At 37.4% G+C, this 11964-nt stretch overlaps 1 protein-coding gene across 2 annotated transcripts in view; it reads left to right on the forward strand.

Moving 5' to 3' along the window:
* The window catches only part of ccdc88b (coiled-coil domain containing 88B), a 31740-nt gene extending 29102 nt beyond the window's left edge, over positions 1 to 2638 (forward strand). For both annotated transcript variants that reach the window (XM_051127788.1, XM_051127787.1), the window contains exons 27-29: positions 1655 to 1954; positions 2077 to 2142; positions 2428 to 2638. In XM_051127788.1, coding sequence (XP_050983745.1) covers positions 1655 to 1954; positions 2077 to 2142; positions 2428 to 2480 — 419 coding nt within the window. In that variant the 3' untranslated portion in view covers positions 2481 to 2638. The remainder of the gene's footprint in view (positions 1 to 1654; positions 1955 to 2076; positions 2143 to 2427) is intronic.
* Positions 2639 to 11964: the final 9326 nt, after the last annotated feature.

Below are 11964 nucleotides of genomic sequence, written 5' to 3' on the forward strand. Positions count from 1 at the left end.
CGAGAATACTTTTTGTGTGCAAATAAAACAAAAATAATGGCTTTAGTCAACAGTTCAGTTGCGTTGCTGTCTATGCAGGGTCAGAAAGCCCTTGGATTTGATCAAAAATAACTTAATTTTAGTTCCGAAAATGAACAAAGGTCTTACAAGTTTATAACCACATGAGGGTGAGTAATTAATGACAGAATTTTCATTTTTGGTTGAACTTTAAAGGAGAAGTTCACTTCCAGAACAACAATTTAGAGGTAATGTACTCAACTCCCTTGTCATCCAAGATGTTCATGTCTTTCTTTCTTCAGTCGTAAAGAAATTATGTTTATTGAGGAAAACTTTTCAGCATTTTTCTCCATATAATGGACTGATATGGTGCCCCAAGTTTGAACTTCCAAAACGTAGTTTAAATGCAGCTTCAGAGGGTTCTAAACGATCCCAGCCGAGGAAGAAGGGTCTTATCTAGCGAGATGATCGGTTATTTTCAGAAAATAAATACAATTTCTATACTTTTTAATGTCAGACGCTCGTCTCGTCTTGCTCTCGCTGAACTCTGTGTGTACTGACTCAAGACAGAAAAACTCCCATCTCATGTTCTCCCTCAACTTCAAAATCGTCCTATATTGATGTTTTACCTTTTTGTTAAGCGTGTTTGATCTTTTTTGCATGTTCACTTTGCAAAGACTGTGTCGGTACTTCTGCAGTGATGTAGGATGATTTTGAAATTATTTTTGAAGTTGAGGGAGAAAATACGATCTGAGTTTTTTGACATACCCTAACTGTCTTGAGCCAGAATACACAAACTTCAGGCAGCGCAAGACAAGACGAGCATTCAACATTAAAAAGTATTTAAATTGTATTTTTTAAAATGAAAATAACCGATCATTTCGCTAGATAAGACCCTTCTTCCTCCGCTGGGATCGTTTGAAGCTGCATTTAAACTGCATTTTGGAAGTTTAAACTCGGGGCACCATATCAGTCCATTATATGGAGAAAATATGAAAAAAAAATATTTCTTTACGACTGAAGAAAGAAAGACATGAACATCTTGGATGACAAGGGGTTGAGTACATTATCTGTAAATTGTTATTCTGGAAGTGGACTTCTCCTTTAATATACTCACCCCCTTGTCATCCAAGATGTTAATGTCTTTCTTTCTTCAGTCATAAAGAAATTAGATGTTTTTTGAGGACAAAATTTCAGGATTTCTCTATATAGTGGACTTCAATGGTCCCTGCGAGTTTGAACTTCCAAAATGCAGTTTTAACGCAGCTTCAAAGGGTTCTACACAATCCCAGCCAAGGGATTTATATACTTTTTAAATATATATACCTTTTAAAATTTAGATACCTCGGATGCTGGTCTTGTCTAGCTCTGCAAAGCACATGCATACTTTGTGTAATCTTGGTCAATACAGTTAGGGGATGTTGAAAAACTCCCATCTCATTTTCTCCTCCAACTTTAAAATCATCCGACATCATTGTTTTAGCTTTTTTGGTAAAGGGCGTTTGACCTTCTTTGCATTTTCACTTTATAAACAGTTGTTCTGGAAATGAACGTCTCCTTTAAGTCGTGTTTGTGAGATTCGTCCATAATACCTCAACAGAAAGAGTGTAAAAGCACATCTTTTACAAAGTACACTCTTCACTGTTTCTCCCCTCAGGTCATGAGCAGGATCCCATCAGTGCTCCAGTCTCCCCGAGTTTACTAAGGAGAATCTCATCCCAGGCTGAAGATGATCAACCCAAAACTAATCTGAGGACCGGCCGGCGCAAGCTGGGCTCCCGGCACGGCTGGGCTATCGGCAGGGGCAGAGGAGGAATTTCCCAGTCCTTCAGTCCAGGAGACCAGCGCATACAGCCTCGCATCCGTCTGCGCTCTTCCCAAACAGGCGCCACGGCCCTCTGGGAACACGACGGCAGCCCAACACCCAGCCAGGACAGCCCTAGTGAGGAGGGCAGAGGTAAGAAGGGTAAAGATATAAACTAGATAAGGTAGAAGGAAATTAAATAGGTTTAAGGTAGTAAAACAGCATGCATTTGTATTTGTTTTGTGTTGAGTATAATATCTGTATGTGTGTTTTAGTTGATAGTGAGGAGAACATCTCACCTGCACACTCGGATGTCAGCCGTGTATCATCAGGAACTGAAGGTCAGTCTTACAGCAGTGGTTTTTAAAGGGATAGTTCACCCAAAAATGAAAATTCTGTCATTAATTACTCATCCTCATGTTGTTCCAAACCAAACATGTCATTAATATTTTCAATGAATAAAATTCTACATTTCAAGAAAAAATTTGTTTGCTTTAAATTAGGTACAGTAATTACCCACTTAACACTCAGCAAGACCAGTTCAGTTCCTTTTAATTGTTGAATTTGCCTTGATTTCTTTTAAGAATGCCCAAAAAACATTAACATTTTTTGTTTCTCTCCTTTAGATTTTCACTCCAGTTTTGACAAGCCACATGAAGCAGAAAACAAACAAGCATAAAGCAATCATAATTTGTTAACGCTCATTTAACTACTTTCATCCCTTGGTTTTTCAACATTTTTATACAAAACATCCATAAAGCATATAGTACACACTTACTATATGTAATGGTCCAGGACATTTTATGTGGGAAAACAAATAAATAAATTTAAAACATATATGTGTGATGCATCTATCATTAATACAAACACTTAATATATACATAAACCCTGCCATTCAAAAGTTTTGGATCAGTAGGACTTGTAATGTTTTTAAAGAAATCTCTTGCACTCAAGACTGCTTTCAGTCACAATGCAGAAAAAAAAAAAACTGAAATGCTGCAAAATGTTATTACAATATGAAATAAGTTTCGATTTTAATATACTTTAAATTATAATTTATTCCTGTGATGCAAAGATGAATTTTCATCAGCCATTACTCCAGTCTTAAGTGTCACATGATGAATATGCTGATTTATTATTGGAATTATCACTGTTGGAAACAGTTAATTTTTTTTTTTTTGGAACCTGTGATATTTTTTTTCAGGATTCATTGATGAATAAAACGTTAAAAAGGACAACATTTATTCAAAATAGAAATCTTTTCTAACAATAGAAATCTTTGCTCTCACTTTTTATCAATTTAACACATCATTGCTGAAAAATATACATTTCTTTCAAAAAAAAAAAAAAAAAAAAAAAAAGGAATAATAATTTACTGATGTCAAAATTTGGAACGGTAGAAAAAATTGTTTTACATGAATGCTGTTCTTTTAAACTTTTATTCATCAAAGAATCCTGAAAAAAAGTGTCACAGGTTCCAACATTAATTAAAATATTAATCAGCACAACGGTTTCCAACATTGATAATAAATAAGCATATTAAAATGATTTCTGAAGGATCATTTGACACTGAAAGACTGGAGGAATGATGCTGAAAATTTAGCTTTGCATCACAGGAATAAATTATAATTTAAAGTATATTAAATTTGATACAGATAAATAAATGCAGCCTTAGTGAGCATAAGAGACTTCTTTAAAAACGTTAAAAATCTTACTGGTGCCAGACTTTTGAATGGCAGTGTATATAATGAAATATTATACTAAATTATTTTACTTACATAAAGTGGATGAGGTTGTAGTTCTTGTCCTCACCGCTATGTGGCACTATAATGCCCAGTGGTTGGTGTGCTGCTGCCTTTGTATCTGTATAATTATGAGTGTGTCTTATACAAACTGATGCTAACAAGATATTTATGAGAGCAGATTAATTCATGCTGTCTCGTTGCGAAAAAAAGCTGACACTTTGGAGACTTTGACATTTAGGAAGGAGGCAGAAGATGATGGGGGTCTTAAAACAACGTGGGTGCGGGCAAAGATTTTTTTTTTGACAATCCTTGGCTGGGGTGAATCATAACTCAAAAACGACAAATGGAACGCTAATACAATTCATGAATTATGCAGTTGTCATGGCAACATTAATCAAAATGCGTCAGTCCGCAGACCTTTTTGTCGATGAATTGATGATATACTGAGCACGGCGATGCACAGTTCAGAGATTGTCATCCAGTAGACCGCATTTTTAAGCAATGTCTTAAAGACGCTGTTTAGACAGAGCACTTTTTTAATCAATTTATTGTCATGAGGATGCCAAAAACACTATTTTTTCAGCCAAACAATGAACAGTAATTGTCAGAATCGTCAGCTAAAATTAGAGGACCCCCTGAGGCCAGCCTTCATTAAGTTAAGAGGAGAATGATTATTATGAGATCTCAGGGCCTGATTGCCTCTCCAGTAGAGTCCTTAAAAAAAGCAAGCCCATTTTTATATGCAACAGATCATGTGCGGCTATTGCCAGATGAGATGTGACCTCCTGACTCCCTAGAGTTTGTTGAAGATACTAAGACTTTGTGAGGATCATCTGAAATACGGTCACCCGTGATAGTATCTTTCCGAAGCACTCTCATCTAACCCCATTCGTTCCCGCTTTCTCCTTCCATCAACGGCTCCTGTCATGCTCCCCTCCCTGGCGAGCTCTCCTCCTCTCCCTCCCTCCTTCCCGCACTTGTTTCTCCCCCAGTGTATTAAAGGCTTTGACGCTCTCAGTAAAAAGCTGATTTATTTTGTGGAGGTATCGATCGGTCTCTGCATTAAAGATTATAATTCATTACCCCGGCCCTTTTAATACATTAAACATTCAAAATAAAAATAAAATAAAATCGAGGCAGGTGAGAGGAGAGCACTCAGACACTGTCCACTCACACATGCACACACTCTCCATTTCAATCACATTTGGATAAACACTTAAACCTTAAAAGGGAAAAATTCAGCCACCATTTTCACAAGGGTACAATTATCGTTCGTATCTAATTTTATTCAAATATTTTATTTATATTATTAAATCTATCTAGCTACCCTATCTGTTTTTGTCTGGTAAACAAAAAGCGGGGTTGGGGGGCACTTAGTAAATTACTAAATGCTGTTTTAGGCCAGATCCAACTTAATGGTGGTGAGCATTGCATGGGCCAGCAAGCGACACTCAAATTTTCAGGAAGGAAGTTTTCTTAGCAGAAACTTCCTATAGGCTACAGTTAAGGTCAAAAGTTTACATACACCTTGCAGAATGTGCAAAATGTTCATTATTTTACCCATCGTACAAAATACACGTTATTTTTTAATTTAGCACTGACTTGGATAAGATATTTCACATAAAAATGTTTACATATAGTCCACAAGAGAAAATAGTAGTTGAATTTATAAAAACGACCCTGTACAAAAGCTTACATACGCTTGATTCTTAATACTGTTTTGTTACCTGAATGATCCACAGCTGTGTTTTTTTGTTTAGTGATAGTTGTTCATGAATCCGTTGTTTGTCCTGAACAGTTAAACTGTTTCCAGAAAAATTCTTAAGGTACCACGAATTCTTTGTTTTTCCAGCATTTTTGTGTATTTGAACCCTTTCCAAAAATGACAGTATGCATTTTGAAAAAATGACTGTATGACCCCTCTTATTTTGGTAAAATAAACATTTTGCAGATTCTGCAAGGTGTATGTAAACTTTTGACCTCAACTGTGTATAAAGTGCATATCATGAAAACTGGGAAAGTAGTTGAATTACACAAAACAAGCCAGGCTTCAAAAACAGAGGAGAATGCCACGGAAACAATGCGAGAGAGCCAGAATAATTGTGAATGCATGAAAAGATCCATCACTGGCGGTAGTGCATTCAGTGTGGGCAGGGCATTGTACAAATACAAGATCTATGACAAAAATAGAACCAAACGGCATAGAGATACAATGGATCATTTTATAATGGAGCGAATGGGCACTGCCCGCAAAATGCAATGGCCACAAATGACCCACTGTTCCATTATCACACTAAGCACTCATCCCCTATCTAACATCTAATATTTTTTTAATCGCAAATGCTGCATTTATGGTTTGTGCACAGCAAGTGACACAATACCTTTTATTGATGTAAATCAAAACGGTAGGCTATCTATTATCACGTAACACTTTGGTTAACCAGTTTTTCTAGTCTGACACTACAAATTGAGGGCTGGTTCACACAGAATGCATTTACACATTAATTGCTGCTTTCAATTATTTTTATGTAAAATGGGATGAGAAATTGTTAAAATCATTTTTTTGGTTTCTTTGTGCATAAAAAGTATTCTCATAGCTTCGTAACACTGCGGCTGAACCACTGATGTCAAATGGACTATTTTAACGATGTCCATACTACCTTTCTGGGTCGTTTGAACGGTTCAGTTGCATTACTGTCTATAGAGTGTTCGTCATCAGTCAGCCATATTGGCGGCACTGAGTGGAAACATACAACTGAACTGAACGAAAGTCACATATTTTGCTGATTATTGCGGCTGAAAATGATCAATTATTTTAATGTTTTGGGACATACTAATTAGTCAGACTGGGAAAAACATTTGGAGTACTATAGACTGCCAAAAGTTAGAACAAATCAAGGAGAAAAGTGCAAAAAACCTAGGAATAAAAGGTGTTTGTGGTTGGCCAAACTGAACTGGGATTTCCACAGCAAGAATCTTGACAACATTTGTGTTTGTTCTTATCATTTCCAGTCAGGTATGTGAAATATTAGGCTAATGTCTTAATTAATACTGCTTGTATGTATCTTTACCACCTGTTAACTTTAGTTTGTCAAAATATCGTGCCTTTCCTGCACTCTAAGTCCTTCTCTATAGACGTTTCAACAGCAACAACATAAACAAACGTTATGCGCAGTTTTGTGGCCCAAACTTAACTTCCGGCAGACTTAGAATCAATAACAGTCCCTCTAGAGTAGATTGTTTCTGATAACAAGCAAATTATATAACAAGTTATATTAGCTAGTAAGTTAAACCTATGTCTTGCCTGGCTGGCCAAGTCACTCTTTGCACAGCGGAGATCCATGTCTGCCGGCTCCCCTCATCTTTCCCACAGACTTAACTTACACTGTATGTGCGCCGGCACTTCCCCCAGGAAATATATATTCGGTTTGCATAAATTTACAGCTCTGCGTGTTTGCTGTGTAAATCAGACAGGCTGACTGAAAATGCAGATTCATTCTCTGCCAACAGGAGGTGCTCTTGGAGCGGCTTTCCTGGTAACTAGCTAGACCAATAAACAAACACAGACCGGAAGTTCTGGACAGGCAAGTGCTTCCCATGAAACTGTCTATATGATTTCTCACATGTTTTTTTTCCCGTAGTTTAGCATAAATTAGCAGAAAAACCTATGCAGTAGTGCATTAACCTTGCAGTCAATGCTGTTGTTCACATCTGAGTATCGCAAATAAGGCCGCGCATCCGGGTAACTGACCAAATTGTGAAGTAAGTGCAAACCCTCTATTCAGGGTGAGAAAATGCTCTGACTTAATCAAAAATATCTTAATTTGTGTTCTGAAGATGAACGAAGGTCTTATGGGTTTGGAAGGACATGTGAGTAATTAATGACAGTATTTTGTTTTTTGGGTGAACGATCCCTTTAAAGTTTTAAGAATCGTTCCAATTCTGTAAGAATAGGAAAGTCCACTCCAGCTGTATCGGTAGGAATCACTTTCACAACTTATATTGCGCTATTATAATAAACAAAGCGTTATTGTTATACTTAAAAGTTGTCATCAGCTTAGTTAATTTTGGTGTGAATGGGAATTTAAACTTAAAAAAGCGTATCTGGTGGTTTACTGTTAACCTGTGCTTCCCTTTTTAACGGAACGCAACGTGTTCTGTGTGAAAAGCAATTATTAAAAACATTTATTGAGATGAACATTATGAAGATAATAATGCTCAGCACCATATTGTTGCAGAGTAATGTGGTAAACAAACTATAATGTTATTTTAACTGCTTCCGTGTGCTCTGGGACTTTTGCAATTGTTAAATATTATATTAGGAATATTAAATTAAATATACGCTACACATTTGTCTGACAGAAAGAGATGATATCACCTCTCTCATACAATACAGTAAACATCTTTAATATTTTAGTAGACACCAACAAAAGAGAGACACACACTCACAAGCTGTAGGTAGACACTGCAGGAGATGAAGCTTAACTTCCCTGACGCTCACTAAAAATAATTCTTTCACAATGTGTTATGCAGCCGCAGTGTTTACCAGAGAAGAACAAAAGTAAACGGCGCATTTAATTAAAGGAATCATATATGCACAAAAGAGCTGTCACCTAAAACCATCTTCACTCTGCTCCTCCGAGAAGATGCGAGCATATTCTGGTAAGTTTAAAACGTTAAACTATATTGTGACAAAACATTCATCCGTTCTTTGGTGAACATTTTCCTCTAACTAAAAGTCGTGCTGCTTCCTTCAGCCCTCCATCACCCCCACCTGAGTTTATCCTCTCAACGCTGTGTTTCTAGCTCTGACAGGCTTTCAGCTAGTAAATCAGTGAATTGATCTTGAGGGGCAGCGGAGTGTCCTGGGTTCTGCTAAAGATCCATTTTCATTTCACAAGCAGCCCCCCACAGCAGCGTCTCCTCTAGCATCCATAAACATCAGCAGCCAACTCCTGCTGACCTCATCCGAGTCTTTCAACACTCTTGCTCACACTCATTTACCTGTTCACCCGCTCTCTCGACGAGATGAGGTATCTGTTGTCGCAGTCTTGACTCACTTGGTTTCCTACAGGTGAGATCAACATGATCATGGAGCATGAATTTTTAAATTTTTTTTAATTTTAACAACTTAGTAGTTTACTAACAGAGACCCTGGGCCCTGTGGGGGCTGTAGTGACACAATCATACTTCACTTTATACTAGCACTAGAACTATTTATGTGGTAACAAATGCAACGGACATTTAAGACCCTACCAAAATGTAGGTCCAATAATAATATACACAAATATTCAAGAGCTATTCTGGAGCATTTCATCTGCACTTTTTGCTTTTTGGTGACAAAACAAAATTTGGGTTAATGGATTAGTTCACATCCTGAATAAAAATTTCCTGATAATTTACTCACCTCCATGCCACCCAATGTCTGTATTTCTTAAGTCGAAAAGAAATTAAGGCTTTTGAGGAAAACATTCCAGGATTTTTCTCCATATAGTGGACTTCAATGGGGATCAACAGGTTGAAGGTCCAAACTGCAGTTTAAATGCAGCTTCAAAGGGCTCTATACGATCCCAGCCAAGGAATAAGGGTCTTATCTAGAGAAACAATTGGTCATTTTCTTAAAAATAAATAAATAAATAAATTAAATAAAATAAAAAAAATATATATATATATATATATATATACATACATATATATACACACACACACAAAATGAACCACAAATGCTCGCCTTGCACTACCTCTGCAATACACATCTATCTCTTCACGCATTACATAATCACTGCGTTGGAAAGGCGTCCAATATCGTCTTATCTTTTTTTGTGAAGGCTGCTTGACTTTCTTAGTACATTCGTTTTGTAAACTCTGGGTTGGTACTTCTGCCTACATCACACAAGCATGACCTTTCCTAAATGACTATGTAATGTGTGAAGTCGAGCATTTGTGATTAAAAAGTAAATACATTTATATATTTTTTTAGAAAATGGCTGATCGTTTCACTAGATAAGACCCTTATTCCTCGATTGGGATCATGTAAAGTCCTTTGAAGCTGCATTGAAACTGCAATTTGGACCTTCAACCCATTGGGTCCCACTGAAGTCCACTATATGGAGAAAAAGCCTGGAATGTTTTCCTCAAAAATCGTCTTATGTAAACACATTTGAACACTTGACACAAAAAGTATTACAACTATTACAGAAGGTTCAAACGCTCACTGCTGCTCCAGAAGGAAACACAATGCATTAAGATCCAGGGGGTGAAAACTTTTGAAATTCGAAGATCAGGGTAATTTTAACTTCTTCCTTCTAGGAAACATGCAAGAATCTTTTGTAGCTTCTGAAGGGCAGTACTAAATGAAAAAAATATAATATTTAGGCAAAAATAAAAAAAAATGTACACATCCTCATTCCGTTCAAAAGTTTTCACCCCTGGCTCTGAAAGCATTGTTTCTCCTTCTGGAGCATCAGTGAGCGTTTGAACCTTCTGTAATAGTTGCATATGAGTCCCTCAGTTGTCCTCAATGTGAAAAGATGGATCTCAAAACCATACAGTCATTGGAAACGGTTTAAATACACAAAAATGCTGAAAAACCAAAGAATTTGTGGGACCTGAAGGACTTTTCTGAAGAACAGCGGGCAGCTTAACTGTTTAGGACAACCAAGAGATTCATGAATAACTATCACTTAAAAAGAAAAAAATTAATCATTCAGGATCATTCAGGTAACAACACAGTCTTAAGAATCAAGTGTATGTAAACTGTTGAACAGTGTAAGTTTTATAAATTCAACTATTATATTTTCTTGTGTACTATGTAAACATCTTTTATGTGCATTATCTTATTTAGGTCAGTACTAAAAAAATAACATGCATTTTGTATGATCCCACTTATTTTGGTAAAATATACAATACTTTTGGCTTCACTTGCACATAATTTGTGGTAGAGCTTCACAGTTTTGTAGTCCTAATTACTTGAAGAAAATCAGCCTTTTCGGGACATTTTCTAATCTAATATAGCAATTTATGCTTACAGCAGCTTCACAGTTAATGAAAGCGTATAAGTTCTATTGCAGAACAAAATGTAAGTCTCTTCAACCACAGACCTTACTTACTGTACTCATGAATCAAAAACCAGGATTCTTAAAAACCCTTAAGAAATCCCAGAAGGAACTCACGGTGAATTAGCCTTCCAGTTTGACCTACAAATTGCGTCGTAAGCGAATAGCTCATTTAAGTAGAACTTTGTTATTCGACTAAGCAGGGAGCCATCAACAACAAAGGTGCTGAAGTAAGTATAAAACTTTTGCAATATCTCAAAACCCAAAATAGCAGCCAAACAAGGACATTGCTAGATGTTTTAAAAAAAGTAAACGTTAATGAACTACACAGCCAGCAAAGGCCAGTCATAGAGCAAGTTGCTTGTTCACACATACATTTATTCAGGAGGACTGAACAAAAGTGCAACTTCTCGTTGTCTGGAAAGCATTAGCGTTGACATTTTAATGATTGCCTTTAACAATGAAAAAAAAATCCAGTGCGTTTGGAGCGACATGAGGTGGGTGGATAAAAAAAATAAAAAAAATGCTAAGCAACTGCAACTTGTTAGACCAAAATGTAGAGACATCCGCTTTTTTTCACCCAGGAACTTAATAATCAAAGATAAAAATAATTATTTGGGAAGTCGCATTCAAATCCACTTGGCTCAGAAAGCCCCATGACACTTCTGGCTGCACCCACAAGATTAAACCAGATTGAAGTGACTATAAACTGCGACAGAGCACCGGGATGAAATGGCAGGGCCGGGAGTGATAGCGAGCTCCGTTTGACTGGCAGAATCTGGGGTTATGAGTCTGACGATACACAGGCGACGCAGCTGGAGGGAACCAGAGAGAGAGACACGATAGGATCATGGAAAACGAGCGCACGAGGGCATGGGAGAGAGAGATAAGGCGAGAGAGCAGTAAAAAAGAGAAGAGGAGCTCTCATCTCGGCGTGCTTCTGCTGCTGGCGTATAGGATGCACTCCAGTGTAATCGTCACTGAAGGGTTACTATTTCAGCAGCAGCAGCCCCGCGCTGGCTGCTTTCACTGTGCCAATACAGCAAATTAAATAACACTTTACTAAGAGAGCTAGAGAGAGGGACACGGAGCTGGATTGCAAGAGGGAGGAAAGGAAGAGAGAAGTGCTGATGGGACGGTGATGAAGTCTGGATTTAGGATAATTACTCTGCTGAGCTCTTCCTCCCTCTCTCTCTCTCGCGCTCCCTTTTTTCTCCTCCGCTCTCATTATTTGGAGAAGCTCGCCTGATGACAGTATCTGAGCTGCCTGTCGCTTATTAAAAAATGAAAATTGCTTCAGATGAGTTTATTAAACTCATCTCTCCCTCTCTCTTTTTCATCTGCCTCCCTCACACGCTCCTTT

Source organism: Labeo rohita, chromosome 14, assembly GCF_022985175.1.
Source record: "Labeo rohita strain BAU-BD-2019 chromosome 14, IGBB_LRoh.1.0, whole genome shotgun sequence".
In the NCBI taxonomy this organism is placed as follows: domain Eukaryota; kingdom Metazoa; phylum Chordata; class Actinopteri; order Cypriniformes; family Cyprinidae; genus Labeo; species Labeo rohita.